The 16,780-nt window shown below is 42.7% G+C and overlaps 2 protein-coding genes across 2 annotated transcripts; one reads left to right on the top strand and one right to left on the bottom strand.

Moving 5' to 3' along the window:
* Window positions 1-1,461: 1,461 nt before the first annotated feature.
* On the bottom strand, window positions 1,462-2,855 carry LOC137858105 (olfactory receptor 5AP2-like). Its single transcript, XM_068685567.1, has one exon. It carries the CDS (start codon window positions 2,498-2,500, stop codon window positions 1,571-1,573), a length of 930 nt encoding a protein of 309 aa, XP_068541668.1. The 5' UTR covers window positions 2,501-2,855; the 3' UTR covers window positions 1,462-1,570.
* A 9,133-nt stretch (window positions 2,856-11,988) lies between these two features.
* LOC137858103 (olfactory receptor 5AR1-like) lies at window positions 11,989-13,339 on the top strand. Its single transcript, XM_068685565.1, has one exon. The coding sequence runs from the start codon at window positions 12,037-12,039 to the stop codon at window positions 12,973-12,975; it is 939 nt and encodes a 312-aa protein (XP_068541666.1). The 5' UTR covers window positions 11,989-12,036; the 3' UTR covers window positions 12,976-13,339.
* The last annotated feature ends 3,441 nt before the right edge of the window (window positions 13,340-16,780 follow it).

Genomic DNA, 16,780 nt, shown 5'->3' with positions numbered 1-16,780 from the left:
GAAGAATAACAAGGTTTGGTGAAGTTTTTAAAATAAAGATTCACCCTCTCAGATAACAAGAGTCTTCAGTATTTGCAAACTCTTTGACATTCACCTATATCAACTCAGGCACATGGTCTTTAGCATCTCCGTCTCTTGGGGATGGGGTTCTGGTTTCTAACAAGCTCCTTTGGGGGAGGAGGGAGAGGACAGTGAGATGAGTTCTGGCCCTGGGGTCCAAGTGGCATCAGTGGGCAAGGGACAGCCCAGACCAAGTGCCCAAGAAGGAGGAAGACGCACTGCTGGACAGACCCATGCAGCCTGAGCTGTGCTTGCTCTCTTGCGTGGACAATGGTGCAAGGAAGTTGCAGAGTTGCACCCAAACCACAAATGCTTCTGTGTGTGCCTTCAAGGAACAGTGAATGTCCTTTGGAATTAATTAGGATGAGCAGAAACTAGGATGTTTTTTCTCCTACAAGTTTGCCAGGTTAAGGGGAAGGATTGCTGGCCCCCATCCCAGTGTTGTGGGCCCCTTCTTTATGTGTCCCCTTCTTTAATGAAGCTGTAACTTGTAGAATGGCTGTTTTTTTGTTGTTGTTGTTTTTGTTTGTTTGTTTTCAGAAACAAGCCACTACCTGCTACACAAGTGATGTGTGCAGCATTGTCTTTCAACTGTGGGAACCAGACACATCCTGACTTTTTAAATGAAACATGCCATTTGGTTTTCATGGCACATGTGAGCCTTGAGCTGGCACCTGCACCTGTGATACCGATATGTATCATCAGATGCAGTCACATTTGTCTCACTGCTGAAGTAAATGGCACCTAAAATGAACGTAAAGCACCACTGATGGTGAATGACAGCTTCCCCTTGGTGCTGTCGCTGTGCAGAACTCATCCTTGATGCTGGCCCTCCCAGAACAGTTCATTGCCATTTCTAGTCATATTGTCTATACTTCATCCGTTTAAGTGAAAATGCATATTGAAGTGTGTCAGCCTGTGGAGGGATTCCCTTCTATATTCCAAGTTATAGCTTGAGATCCTGACATCCACTGGATTTCTTACTTGTTAAGTCAGAAAGAAATGCACGCTTTCATTTTAAATATTTTACCTTACATTTTCAGAAAGCAAACTCTAAATACACTTACGTTTCCAAACTGCCCACTCCACTCCTCCAGCTCAGCTTTAATAAATAACTCACAGGTAACAGTGAGGGATTTTATTGGAGTTTAGGGATAAGATCAATAATTTCACAAGAAAAATATGTATTTATCATTATAAAAAAATATAAATCAATAGAACTATGGTTCATATTTCCTGTGAGATTCGGAGTGATTTCCTCCTATGGGTTGGTGACCGCAAAGTGAAATATAGCTTGAGGCTCCCCCTCCTCCTGGTTTCCTTCAAAGGAAGATGTGATTATGGGGTCTATTTCTCAGAGCTAAACCCTGTAATTCACTTTTGTGCAGAAACTATGGAAGAACCTACATAAAGTTGTGAGGCCTAGGGAAAAATACATTTCTTTAATGCAACACGGGCTTTCAAACATGAGATAAATTATTCATTTCACAACTGGTTTACCTTCTTAATGTTACCAGTGGCTTAACACCTTTCTCCTGCTCTTGACAAGAGCGTCCTTCACCTCCTTGTTCCTCAGGCTGTAGATGAGTGGGTTGAGCATGGGCGTAACCAAGGTGTAGAACACAGAGACCACCTTGTCTAGGCTGCCATGGCTGGATGCTGGTTGGAGGTACATGAAGAAAATCGTCCCATAAAACAGGGAAATTGCCATCAAATGGGAGGCACATGTGTTGAAGGCTCTGGACCTGCTTCCTGCTGAGTTCGTCCTCAGGACAGTGTGGAGGATACAGATGTAGGAGAGCAAAATGACCATGCCTGTGCCCACCGCATTTATGGCAACAGTGATGGAGATGACTATCTCACTGCTGCGGGTGTCAGAGCACACGAGCTTTAGCACGGGGCTGGCATCACAGAAGAAGTGGTCAATCTGGTTGGGTCCACAAAAGGAGCCCCCAAACGTGCATATTGTGTACACAATGGCGCTGAGAAAGGCAACAACGTAGGAAGCTGCCACCAACCGCTGGCAAATGCACCTGGAGATGACCACCATGTGGAGCAGCGGGTTGTGGATGGCAACGTAGCGGTCGTAGGCCATGACAGCAAGGAGGTGACACTCGGCAGTTGCAAAGAATGCAAAGCCATGGAACTGCATCACACAACCAGCGAAAGAAATTGTTTTGTTCTCTGATAACAGGTCTACTAGCATTTTGGGGGAGATGACTGTGGAATAGCAGATGTCAGTAAATGAAAAATGGGTGAGGAAGAAGTACATGGGAGTGTGAAGGCTGGGAACAGCCCAAACCAAGACCATAATCCCAATGTTCCCCACCAAAGTGAAAATGTAAATCAGCAGAAACAACCCAAAGAGAGGCACCTGAGCAAACTGGCTGTCTGTAATTCCCAAGAGGACAAATTTAGTCAGCGTGTGATTTCCTACCATGACCAGGTGTTACCTGCTGAGGCAAAAGGAAGAGAAATGTCAAAATGATAAACAAACAAACAAACAAAAACAAACAAACAAACAAACAAAAAACAATAAAAGTACAGTGTTTCAGTGCTGGGTAATATTTCACTGTAATCAGTCATCAGTTTAACTACTACATCTTTGTATATTCTGCTGCATTGTCCAAATCCAGATTGTGTATGTTGTTTTTTTGTTTGTTTGTTTGTTTGTTTTGAAGTGATTAAAAATTAATATGGAGTGAGTTGGAGTGAGACAGATGATGAGTTTATTTTATTCTTTAACCTATGCGTGGATACTTAAAATTATGTTTTGTTTGTTTGTCTGTTTGTTTCTAACACTTGTATTTTTGTATTTAAGACAATAATCAGATATTTATTCAACTTCAGTTTGACAGAAATTTTGAGTTCCCACAGCTTGTGTTTATAGATGAGTTGGAAGGGAACTCTCCCATGATGGAAAAAAAAAGTCTGCAGGAGGCATAGTAGTTTTTACAAGAGATTCTAGGAAATTTATAAGTCAGCAAAACTCAAAATGGAAAATACAATTCAGCTTTGAAGAGCAAGCCTTGTCGTCATGCATTTTTAGAGCTTCCAATTGATTCTGTTTTGGGGGTTGTGATTTCATTTCAGAAGACACCTCAGAGCAGCCTTGTAGACTTACACATAAACCTAGAGCAAGAAAAAGTCACGGTACCAGTGAAATCACAGATTACATAACGTAATGATGTTCAGACATTTTCCTTTAGCTTTTAATTATTATTGTGGTCTTAAAATTACATTTATCAAATTATTATACATAATTTACAGTGAATAAAAGTCACATTGGTAAATTCATGATTTATGTCATTTTGGGGTCCAGCACATCAAAGCATCCTTAAAAAAAAAAAAAAAAAAAAAAAAAAAAAAAGAGCATGATGTTAAAATACTTACTTCAAAATCTGAGTAAATTTTAAAACATACTGATTCCAAAAGCTGATTTGTAAGCAACTATATTCCTATTCTGCTGACAATTGGAAATGTCACATTTCTTTATAACAAAATAAGACTCCACCTTGTTTAACACCTGCATAAATTGATTCATCTTACTTTAATTGCCTAAGTAAAAGAAAAACAATTTTTATAAACCACTGTTCCCACTTTTTGTAAAGAAAACCTACTTTGGTACAGCTGACTTCTGAAAGAGCCCCAAAAAAGGCAGAAAAGAACATGAGCAAGAAAGACAAATGCCTAAACACAGGCAGAGCTCTGCTTTGTCACAGTGCTACAGCTCCTCCTGTGTTTTCGCAGCTACCAGGTGGACAAAGAGAAGGATTTATCTCAAATGCAGCAGAGAATATCATGGGTCGGCACAACCTCCATTAACTGGCAGAGAAGCTGTGGTCGTAACTTGCCTGATGTGAAGCAAGAGGCGCTCCTTCTCAGACTCCAGCAGCTGGGCTCCTGGGTGAGGGAGCAGTAAATACAGCCCCTTGTACTACCATGGGATTAAGCCCCCAGGGCTCCTCACAGCATGATTTTCCAGGGAAAAAAAAAAAAAAAAAAGGCTAAAATGCAGTTCCAGAAGTCATTGAGCTGCTGCAGGTGTCTGAAAGACACCACGGGCTGCATTTGGAATAGTGTTACCAGCAGGTCAAGGGAGGTGATCCTGCCCCTCTACTCAGCCCTGGTGAGGCCACACCTGGAGCACTGTGTCCAGATCTGGGCTCCCCAGTACCAGAGGGACACAGAACTGTTGGAGTGAGTTCAGAGGAGGGCTATGAAGATGATCAGAGGACTGGAGCACCTATCATACGAGGGCAGGATGGGCCTGTTTAGCTTGGAAAAGCTCTCGAGGAGAGACCACATCAATGTATATAAATATCTGAGGGGAGGGTGTCAAGAGGATGGAGCCAGTCTCTTTTCAGCTGTGCCCAGCAACAGAACGAGAGGCAACAGGCACAAACTGAAACACAGGAGGTTCTGGCTCAATATGAGGGGACACTTTACTGGGATGGTGGCAGAGCTCTGGGACAGGTTGCCCAGAGAGGCTGTGGAGTCTCCTTCTCTGGAGATATTCAAAACCCATCTGGGTGCCATCCTGTGCAACGTGCTCTAGGTGATCCTGCTTGACAGAGAAGGGTGGACTAGATGATCTCCAGAGATCCCTTCCAACCTTGGCCATTCTGTGATTCTGTGATTCTGACACAGTGGAAGTGATGACCTGTTGACTGTGCTTCTGAGATGCCAGCAGACCATGCAAGGGTTTCAGTCTGACCTTGCCTCTACAAAATGGAAATAGATTACTTTCAGATTTTCCACAGGCTGTTGCTGTGCTCCCAGGAATGCATAAAGCACAACCGACTCCCTTCTCTGGAGCTGCTGATTTCCCTCCATTGACCCTGGATGGTCCACTGTGCCAGCAAGAGTGGGTTTGCTATTGTCTTCAATAAGTTGGCAACGTCTTGTCTTAAAATTTGGTTCAGCGATCCCTATGACTTTCAAAGCTTAATTTTCTTTCTGACTATCACATGCATTTTTCCAAAGCCTCAATATGGCAGTCATTTTCCAGTGTGATATTGCATTGTAAATACTCTAAATATCATGACAGCCAGTCATGCCTAGTTAAGTTCAAAATTATGCAGTGTTAATACATAACCTTAAGTGTTAACACAGGCAGAAATGTGTAAAGAGGAAAGTAGAAATCATACTTCTCCAAATCAATGAAGATGTTGATCATCATAGTCTCTGTGTTAGGTTCATTTGCTCCGTAGATGTTCAGATCTGGTAGATATCCGTAATGATCTGTCACGTATACTGCACACAAGCATGTATTTCCAATCAGTGTCGGTTCCCTGTTGCTCCTGGGTGTAGTTTGAGAACTTTGGTCAGTCTTTCCAACTTGTGTGTTTCCATAATTACAAGGTGCTAAGAAGCCGCTGTTTCTTGATGATATTACAGCAGTTCTTGATCTCAGTGTATCCTTGCTCCCAGACGACAGCCAATCTCAAAGGTTAAGGAAGTAATAGTTCCATACCTCTATCTTTCTCAGAATCACCAAGGGAAGCTTGCAATTATATCTGAAGTATAGAAAAAGTAAAAGAGATTGGCCTGGGGTGATGCGCCCAATGAGGCTGTTGGCAGCTTATACCAGCCATCTAAGCTGGAAAGCAATAAACAGTGAAGACAATAGCCTCTGGGAGGAACATTCATGTGTGGACGTCTAACATCAAGTAAAATTAAGAGAGAAAAAGACTAGGAATAAATTTGCTTCTCTGAATCTCTGATTTATAAAGCAAGCTAGAAGGTGGAAAAAAATAATATTTTAAAGTCAATGATTCTGTGAAGTAGTTGTTCAGGCAGGTAAGAAAGATCAGGTTAGAGGCAATGTCAAAGAAATGTAGTAGTAATTGACAACAGCAAAAAGTGCCATTTCTCTTTGAAAAAATCCTTGCCAACTGTTATGATGTACACTGGGACAAACACACTTGTTCAGAAGTAATCTTTAGTATGTGTCTCTCTACCCAGAGACAATCCTTTTTTGGAATATTCTTATTATTTCATCCTGTTTGAAATGGACACACACACACTTTCAGATGAATTTAATAGGATATTGTCTTATTTTCTGTGTCATTACTGTTCTAATTTTCCTCAGAAGTAAAAAGGTGTAGATTCTGGCAATATCTTGTGAAAGATCTCAGAGTAACTAATAACAGAGGTGGGCACAGAAGTAGTTAAGACTGAAGAAGTCTGATTCTTTCATAAGAAAACAGAAGATGTGGAATCTAAGGTACTGTTTGGGGGATATTGGTGAAATCAGTGGAGAGCAGGAATACAGGGCAGTAAAAGTCTTCATGGTCAAGTGGAAGACTGGATTAGGAAATAAAGAAATTGGCTATTGAAGTATACCCTAGCCTGATATGAGGGCAGACTCTGGTTTTCTCACTGAGAAATAGGAACTATTTTCAAATTTCCCTCAAACTTCCACACTTAAGAAACACACAGCTATGTCACAATTCTTTTCTGAATGAAAGAAACAATGCTTTACTCTCTACACTTAATTTAGCATATTAACTAGTTGTTTGAAAGTACTTAAGAAGTTACTGTTTGCTTAAAATGTTAGCTTCTGATATAAATAAAGGAAAGCACATTTTTTTTAGCAAGTCACCAGCTAAGCTGCAAGATACAGTCTTGCAGAAAAGTATTCACCTCCTTCTGTTCATGTAGCTGTTCTCATGAGATGTGAGCAGTCACTAAAATGTAGAATGTAGTTAATTTCCCAAAGTAATAACTAACTTTGTTAGTAGTCACCTAAAAACAACAACAACAACAACGAATAAACTAAACTAAACCAAACCAAACCAACCAACCAACCAAACAAAACTAATGGTTTTGTTTTTTAGCGTTTAGAATAAAATGTCACGAGCAGCAAATTCCAATTCTGAGCTACCTGGGATAATAAGTCTTTGGGACATTGTCAACATGGAAAGCCAAGTGGTTGCTGATACCTCTCCCACTGGAGTGTTATCAGAGCAAATGTTAATAAATATGGGCTTCTCTTCCCTAAATGTGGTGAAAACCACAGACAGAAACAATGTGCATGGAGAAGACTAGGGTCATGCCAGAGGAAAAGCTTGTTTTATCACTTTTTTTCTTTGGAATCAGTGTGTGTAGGCAGAAGTTTTATTTAAAGCATGGTTGAAAGTGCTTGAGGCCAGGAGACGTGGGTGCCTGCATCACTGGGTGCTTGTGGACCGACGGAGCAGCCTGCCAGGGTGTCCAGCAGTGTTTTGTTAGAGAGCTTCATTATCTACAGAGCATGGGATTAAAACCACACATAATTAAGCAAGGGATGAAGTCAATGTGCTTAGGATGACTGATCTCATGGAAGCTGCCATCTTGCAGTGTGTTTTCCACACCGATGGCTTTGGGAAACCAGACTAGTCACAGAATTTATCTTCAAGGGTTTCATGAATTACCCTGGCCTCCAAGCTACCCTCTTTGGGGTTTTCCTGCTTATCTGTTGTCAAGGTGGTGGATAACCTTGGCATTGGCGCTTAAATCTGGCTCGATTCCCAACTGCAACCCCCTTTGTATTGGATCTCTGTTTCTCTTCAGCTGTGACACCCAAAATGCTGCTTTCTCAGAAGCTGCCTTGTACAGGTGTATTTTTTATGTTGCATTTGTAATTGGAGTCTTACCAAGTGGTCTGGGCTTTGGGGTGTCAGAAGGAAGCTGTGTCAATTTTCTGTATGTCATTGGGCATCTTGTATTATGTCTGGCCCTACCAATGTGGGATTAACTTGTACCTGTGCCTCTAGATAGTTTATTTTGTAACAGCAGAGATACAATGCATCCTTAAAGAACTGCCAGGGGCAGATTTGTGAGGAGAATGTGCTAAAATGTTCAGATTGATATTGAATGTTTGGAGGCTAGCATGTGCTAGGTATCCTCATGGATCTGCCATTCATTAGGCAACCCCAAGTCACCTATATTTTGAAGGGAAATACAGTGACAAGGCTCAGCCTTCTAAAAACAAAACATTTCTGAGTTTTCTGCTGGTAACTCAGACAGTTTACTTTACGTCTCAGTCATCTTTGACCTGGTAGACTAAGGTCATCATGGAAGCGCTGTTCTTTGTGTTTGGGTATTGTTTATTAGCATGGTGGATTAAATCCCTGTCAAGTCCTGTACCTATTCCAGCCATGACATGGAACGTATCAATTTCAGGTAAGCCTCAATCCTGGAACAAACTTTTTCTCAGCTGCTGAAATCAGCTTTTCTTTAATACAGAACATTAAATATTGGACAGTGACAGTTTCTAAATGTGCTATTTAATGGAATTTTTCAGTATATATATTCAAACTGAGGATATACAATAAAGCCATGGTGCACTAGTTGTAATGAAATTAATACATTTTTTTTCTTTGTTATTTTTTTCCAAACAGTTATCTGTTACCTTCACATGAGATTTAACTGGCCAAATTTGAGTTTAGTAGATAAATATTGCATCTGACCTTAATCTTTCTCCATAGCAGGAATGAAAGAGCAAGATCTTTGTTAAATTAAACAAATTAAACATGCATAAAGGCATAGCTTTCTCCCTACAGAAAATATAACATCTCTCTGATATTTCTTTTCAAGATGCTTGAATCAGAGTTGTAGTAACCCATCCAGCCCATGGGTCATATCACTTTGATAAGCCAATATTGGTGCCTTTCACTTTATATACTGTTGTAATGTGTGATTTTTTTTTTTTAACTGGAATTCCGCCTTTCCATTTCTGCCAAAATCTCGGGTCCCGATCTCGGGTCCCATTACTGAAAAGGAAAAATATCTACAGTGGACTTCATGTTATGAATTACGATCTCATGAAGATATTTCAGGCACTGAGAGAGGATGATACTTGAATATGTTGAGCTGAGGTGAGTTACACTGAAATTGCTGTGAATGTGTTATCCATATTCTGCTAATCAAAATTTGTTTGCAGAAAGCACTGTACTAATACCATCTCTTTCCAAAATATACAGAGATTGTTCTGGTCTTTTAGTAGAGTTGGAGCAATAGAATGACCCTGGTCTCTGTTAAAAGGGAGGAAAAAACAGGTCACTGTGATGCTCCTGGAAATATCTGAAACATAGAAAAAAGGTTTAGAGGACTGCCATCCCCAGTCATGTTCTGACAGGTGGGTCCAACACAGCCCTCCCCGTTCTTAATTGTCAGTAGTCTGGAAGTGGTTCAGGCTCATTCATTGTCTGGAGGCTTGGGCCAGCCATCATCTCCGTGATCCTAGCCATCTGCACAGGCATTCAGCCAACACCGATTACTGCAGCATAAGCTGCTTACAAGAGGTGTTTGAGATGCTTGGAGTAAATTGCCCTTTGGATCTACCTTCCTGTCTTTCCCTTGGTTTTCAGAGGGGATTGTGAAGAGTAACTCGTACTCATTGGTATCTCTAGCTGTTCTGTCTCTTGAGGTTACGAATTGTTGTCACAGGTTCTTGATATTTGTGACAACAATGTTGCTGTAGTCCAGGAATTAGCATAGGATTTTGCATCATCCTGCGAGCATAGTTAAGCCTTTGTTAGTAGTTCAAGCTGTTATGACTCATGGACTCTCAGTCAGGAGCCAGCAGTATACAACCAAGACTTGCTTCTCTTAGAAACCTGAACTGTAGCCAAGGCAAGGACAAACACCCCCTCCCTGAAGAGGGGTGTCTGGTGTCCACAGAGACTTGCAGGCACCCGTATAAAGGCAACACATTGATGTAAGTGAAGAACTTCACCTGACGGAAATATGCCTGCGGCTCTTGAAACCTCAGGAGAGATGTTCTTGTTTACCTGGAAACTGTGAAGATGGCTTCACGTTTTAAACCCCAAGATTCACCGTGCATGTTTCCTGAGTCTGTAGTTCCATCCAAAGTGGAAGGGAAAGTGGCCTCCATCCACAGGTCAAGGTGTCCGTTCCCTGAATGGTCAGGGTGAGCTCTGTTGGGACTGTCCTCTTCTGTTATAAACCTTTGGGGAGGCTACTCTGGTATACACCAGATAAAGGCTTTCTCCTCTGTGTTGGTAAAGGTGAAATATTTCTGTTGGGATGCACTTGGGATGCACACCAGTATATGAATTCAAAAGTGTGCAGGGATCAAAAGTCATGGTACTTATGGTATCTTTAAGGAGCCTGTGAGAAGAGAGGAGAACACTCTCAAGGAGGAATTAACCCACCCACCAAGCCTGAGACAAAGTGTGTATGTTCAGCTGATGGAGAAGGGCTCTGCAATGAGTCTTCTGATCCTGATGCTCACCTGATGGGGTAAGACTTTGATCTTCATTGTTGTATTCTAAATCTTCATGTTATCAGGGACTGAAACCTGTATTTCACCCTTTCTCTAAGGTGAGCAGCCAGATTATGTGCCTAAATTCAGTCAATGGGAGCTGAGTGAGCCTGGGTCAGCACAACTCTGTGGTCTCCCCTCTGGCCAAGGGGAGAGGCAGGAGCAGCTGGAGGGAGATGCATTTTCCTATGGAAAATGGGATGAGGGAAGTCCTCATGAGCATCCTCACCACCAGGATGCTGTGCTGTGCCACAGCCAAGATTCCTCTGTGAAGGATTTTCTTCACAGATTGCCTCTTAAAACAGTGAATTCTCACACTGGCTCTTTTTTTCCTTTTTTTCTTTGGCTGTTTTCCTCCCTTCTGCCAGAACTGTGAGCCGTTCCCTGTTCTCACCTGGAAATGAGAAGCAATTCAGTCGGATGCTGCTGCCTAAGCACACTGGGGAAGGCACCAGGTGTTACTTTATATTTCAGGACATCACAGATCTTATTTCTGCCTGGTCTTGGTCAGTACATTACAGCTGGTTCATATTCATAAACGCTTGCAGCTCTCTCTCCTGACACTTGAATCATTTCTGCAAATCAGGTTTCATCTCCTAGCCCATTTCTGAAAATGCAAGGCATGATGAATGTCATCAATGTATTGTGCTGGTTAATGGTGCCTCATGGCAAGAGCAAGGGATGAGCAGGGATGCAATGGGCTCTGGTCAGCTCAACTCCATAAGCATTTATTGATAGACAAACTTATTATATGTTAAATACACATAAATTCTTTGTACGTGGGACCTTAACACCCAGAGTAATGCATTTGCTCTCAGTGTCATAGGGCACTCAAGGTAGATTTTGATGTTTAACACTTAATTGTATATTCTCTAAGTTATATTAATGAAATGTTTGATGCTCATCCCAGTTCAAAACAACAGCTTCAGATTCAAATTGCACTCATGATCTCCCTGGCTTCCTTTCCCCAAGGTTTCTGAGACTAATATTAAACTTCTCATTTCTTTCTTGCAGGCTCATGCAACCTGCACTGCCAAAAACTTTGTCTTTTCTGCAGTGTCTCTTCCAAAACCAAGAAAGAAAAGCTATGGTATTTTCACTTTTACTCCAAACTGTTACAGTTGTAGCCAGAAGATGCTGCTGAAGACACAGCCATCCTGTTCAGGGCACCTTCTGATCTGCTTGAAACTGGGGAGGGGGAAGGAGGGAAACAAATAAGGAGAAAGGCTTAATTGCTAGAGAGCAAGAGCAGAGCTGGTAACTTAGTCTGTGTCATCTGAATCTCTATCTGATGCTTCATTCATCAGTCTCATCAAACTGCAGGTACCAAAATGAGATCCTGAGTTAGAGATGAACCTGACCTAAGGTCTGCCCACAGTCCGGGAGGTGAGATGCCTTCAACAGTGATTTGCTGCAGGCTGGTGTGGGCATTTAGGAAAGATGGGATGCCTTCTCTTCAGAAGGAGCCCTCCCCCTTCCCTTGGCCTGTAGAAGACAAGCTCAGGCCAGCTGGCTGACTTCTCATGGCTCATGTGTGGTCCATAGTATCCTAGCTCCCTAGAAATGAATGGTCTGGGTATCCTAGTTGCACATGGTGTAAATTGTCAACTTATCCAATTTCAGCTTAAAAATAATGTAAAAAGGCATCCTTTTCACTGTCCTGGGTCTTTGTGCCCTCTCTCTTGGTAGACACGAGGCCCTGAATGGCAGAGGAGAATCACACCTCGGTGGCAGAGTTCATTCTTGAGGGCCTGACTGACCAACCAGAGATGAAGGCAGCCCTCTTCGTGGCGTTTTTGCTCATATACATCATCACCCTTTTGGGCAACATGGGGATAATCATCATCATCCGAGGTGACCCCCGGCTCCACACATCCATGTACTTCTTCCTTGGCAGCCTCTCGGTGGTGGATATCTGCTTCTCTTCTGTGATTGCCCCCAGGACTCTGGTGAACTTCCTATCGGAGAGGAGGACCATTTCCTTTGCTGGCTGCACGGGCCAAACCTTCTTTTACATTGTTTTTGTGACCACCGAGTGCTTCCTGCTGGCTGTCATGGCATATGACCGGTACGTGGCCATCTGTAACCCACTGCTCTATTCCTCCGTTATGACTCGGAGGCTGTGTGTGCAGCTGGTGGTGGGGTCCTACATTGGGGGCGTCCTGAATGCCATCATACAGATGACCTTCATCATCAGGCTGCCCTTCTGCAGCTCCAATGTCATCAATCACTTCTTCTGTGATGTTCCTCCCCTCCTGGCTCTGTCCTGTGCCAACACGTACATCAACGAGATGATCCTCTTCTCCTTAGCTGGTGTCATTGAGCTCAGCACCATCTCCATCATCCTGGTCTCATACATCTTCATCTTCTGTGCCATCCTGAGGATCCGTTCAGCTGACGGTAGGCAAAAAGCCTTCTCCACCTGTGTGTCCCACCTGACAGCTGTGACCCTGTTGTATGGGACGACAATTTTCATGTACTTGCGCCCCAGCTCTAGTTACTCCCTGAACACAGATAAGATGGTCTCCGTCTTCTACACAGTGGTGATCCCAATGCTGAACCCACTCATCTACAGCCTGAGGAACCAGGTGGTGAAGGATGCACTGAGGAGAAGAGCAGAAAAAATCACTGTTGGGGTCTGAGCAGAGTTAATGACACAAGAGCCGGCGAAGATGTTGGAAAACCACAAATGCACACAGTGTCATAGACCAGGACCCAGGCCACCTGGCTGTGGAGCTTTGATTCAGGCTGTGGAGCCTCTGTCCATGCAGGTGTTCCAAACATGTCTGAACGAGGCCATGTGCAATCATTTAGTGTAAGGTCAGCCCTGATTTGAGCAGGAGATGGGATTCTTTTGATCAGAAAGGACATGTGGGAGGCCTCTAGTCCTATGAGTGCCAAGTTATATGCATTCACATGTGTGTGTATCCATAAAAATGCAGCAATTGCATATTGTACAACATATTTATTATATTCCTTTGTGTCCACATACACATTTGTTACTGATTTCCTTGTCAATCTCTAGCTGAAATTAGCTATAATACCAAGCTATAGCCCCCTGCTTGGTAAATGAAGGGGTGTGGGGTGTGCTGTTGTTGGTTTTATCAGAAAAATGCCTATACCAAAAAAAATGCCAAATAATGTCACAGAACATTTCCTGATCCTGCAGAGTTTAGCATTATGCCTTGATTTGGGATCAGCATTTCTGCTCCTTAGGGCTAACGTGGGCTGACATTTTCTTGGTAAGAAATTAAAAACATTTATGTTATCCAGAAGGGTTCATGAAGGCAGGACATCCCTCCAGGACTGGACCCAGGATCTGGCTGGGGAGGTGTTTTTTTTTTTTTCTCTTCCCTCACAATTTCTGCCTTTCAAAGGCTTGAAACAAAGCTCTAATTGGCTTACTAATTTATGCCCACAGTGTCTTGTTAGGTACAAAGAAAATATTTTCAGTAGCGGCTGCATCCTGTAATCTTTCACTTCACCATGAGGCAGTGGGGAAAAGGAGTTTTAAAAAAGGGGGAGGGAGGGAGAGAAAAAAGGGGAGGATAATAATAATAAATAATAATAATAATAATAAAAAAACAAAGTATGTACTTCTTACACAAGAAGCAACTCCTGCCACAAATTACAGCTCCCACCTTTCACCATTTTAGCTAGAAACTGCTGTGGGTGCTATGAAATGCTACCATTCCCCGGGTGGGTTTGCCACAATTATTTTTTCCCCGCCCCAATAAACTTTTCTACATTCGTCCAGCACTTCCTCAGTTCAAAGTAATGGGTGTCCCCACAAAGGTCTCTGGAGGGCACTCAGGGAGTTGTCTGAGGAGATGACCGGGGCTCCTATAACTTGGTGTGAGTTCTACCGTCAATTGAGGAAAAATCTTCTCCCAAACACATCAACCGGTGAAACATAACCCACACAGTGATGTGACCTTGGTCAGCACCTGAAACCTTGACCAATTATTTTTAACACTGAAGTCACCACCCTGAAGCTGACTCTCATTGCTGCTGGCAAGGCAACAGGGTGGGCTTGTGCAAATACACCACAGACAAAATGTTGTTACTTGAACGTGCCTTTCCTTCCCAAACTCTGCATTTCATCTGCCACTGAATAAAATCCATTCCTGTGTGCATGTATATGACTTATTGCTTCTGTTAGTGTTGTGCTGTCAGCCCCTAGAGACACACAATGACCGTAGCAGTCTGGTTCAGGTATTAAAAGGGAGCGCTGCAGGGCGGAAATGCTAAATTATTGGCTAGTAAAGTACTGATCAGCATTTCTTGTACGTCGTCACCATCTATTGGGCACTGTTGGAAATATCTGCTCCTCCTCCTGTTAGCTGAAAACTTTTTTTTTTTTTTTTTTTTTTTTTTCCTATTAAGCCTTGAGTTACTGAAAGGCTTGGCCTTGAGCAGAAGGACAGAGAAACAGCAAGTAAGTAAAATAGGGCCCTTGTGTTGCCTCCACAGCTGGTGACCCATCACAGAACTGGGAGAGAGGGAAACTTTACTGCTGAAATGAGGTTTTTATTTTATTTCATTTTTTTTAATAATAATATTAAAAAAAAAAAGTAATTCTTGAGTGAAGCCTCGGGTTAGATAAAATTCAGACTGAATTCACCCTGCCTTACGTATTATTTTTAACGTTGGGTTACACCATGCATTATTTAAAGCAATAATTCCTGATATTTAACTAGTTCTCTCCTGCATGGATCATCATTTCCTGCAGTATAGAACATTCTTAGGATCCATTCAGTCTGTCTTTATTCCTGACAAAACTATTCCAGATTTTACAATAAAAACAAATGGAAAAAAAAATCAGAACAGTTCTCATCAGAGACCAGAGGGGTGCTGGAGGTGCGAGCACAAGGAACACTTGTGTAATTTGAAATCTCTTCCTAATGAGTCTTTTCTGCACTTTTAGATAATTTGGACTATAGGACTTCTATAGGACTTCTATATTCCACTTCTAACAGTGGAACATTTTAGGTCTATATTTTAGGCATGTTCCCACACCAAGGTTTTGAGGATAGCATTCACACTGAGAGCGGATGAATGGCTACCTAAGCAGGACAACACATTGCAGACTGCTCTGCAAGGCATTGCTCTGCAGCCAGGGTCTTGTGTCTATACCTTTGTGGTTGAAGTGTTGGGAAAAACTAACAACGGGCTGCTCAGAGTCAGAGAGTGTCTCACTGAATGGTCTTGTATTGGTTTGCCAAAGAAATGCAAGATCTTATTGAGTCTGAGCAGGTGGTGTAAATGCAGGTCCTTTTCCCATGAGGAAAACCAAGAATATTTGTGCTTTTGCTGGCAGCTAGTTAGCAGAATATTGAACTACTGGCTGTCAGCACGAACAGCGTGGGACCTGAGGCAGGAAGGTATGGGTTTTAGTTTAATTTATCTCCGTTCCGGTCAATGTCTTCAAGAAGCGGAGAGGTGTGATTCCTGACAGGGAGCTTCAGCTGCCCATTCTGAGATGAAGCCCGTGCCCCTGCTTAATTGTGCAGCTTGGGTCAATCCTCCCGGTGTCCCCATCTCTGTGTCTGGATGCCGCCTCTGGGGTAGGTCCAGCCCTGGCCCCTGCAGCTCCGTTTTCATTAGCTGCAGCCTGTCCCCTGGTTCCTTGCAGGGGTCTCAGAGGCACCGCTTCCCCTCTGGCAGTGGGAAAAGTGTCTCTAAATCTCCATTAATAATAACGTGAGGCCAGACACATTGCTTGCAGGACATGTGATATTAGGTGTCTGGCTCCGGAGCAGAACCTCTCCCCTGAGCAAAGTGTCATAAGATCATTCTAAGTGTGGATCTGCTTGTCAGGTTCCAGATAAGATGCACTCTCTCTCTGCTCTCTGGTGTAACGCTGTCAAGTGATGATTAATGTTATCCGGGAAAAAAAAATCAATGATTTTTTATTCCATCCATTGCAGACTGTCATTTTAGGAGCTGCAGCTTTCTCTCTAGTGAGCAGGGAGTCTGAATTTATCTTTTACCTCTGGTTTCAGCATCAAGTCCAAAACAAAGTCCAGCAAGACAAGCCTTGCTCCTATTACTGTCCCACCTTATATGAGGACATGTTATGTTGGGAGAGGTTGCATTTTCCAGTGCTTTCACCCAGATGCAGTCTTCCTGAGAGATCTGCTGCCTGAATTCACAGGTGTGCTCACGCTGGCCATGGAGCACCCATCCAGCTCTGATGCTGGATGGAGGGGTGTTCCTGTCCTTGTCAGAAAAGACAGGGCAGATATGGCCACATTTAAGCACACAGCATGCTTTAAGTTAGATGTATTTAAGCAGAAATGATGCTTAAACTGCAATCTTGATGTGAGTGTGATCTATGTATGACAGGTCTGCACCAGTATAGCCAGCTGGTGGATGTTGCATGCATGCTTTGTTATACGCTGACCTGTTAATTTTACTTTCTCCTTTTCTTTGGTTATGTGAAGC

Source organism: Anas acuta, chromosome 5 (genome assembly GCF_963932015.1).
Source record: "Anas acuta chromosome 5, bAnaAcu1.1, whole genome shotgun sequence".
NCBI lineage: Eukaryota > Metazoa > Chordata > Aves > Anseriformes > Anatidae > Anas > Anas acuta.
Note: the sequence above shows the minus strand (reverse complement) of the source record. Positions and strands in the feature narration are given on the sequence as shown.

Bases quoted from the DNA above. Each gene is read 5' to 3' on its own strand.
- LOC137858105 (XM_068685567.1), bottom strand. From the start codon at position 2,500: ATGGTAGGAAATCACACGCTGACTAAATTTGTCCTCTTGGGAATTACA.
- LOC137858103 (XM_068685565.1), top strand. From the start codon at position 12,037: ATGGCAGAGGAGAATCACACCTCGGTGGCAGAGTTCATTCTTGAGGGC.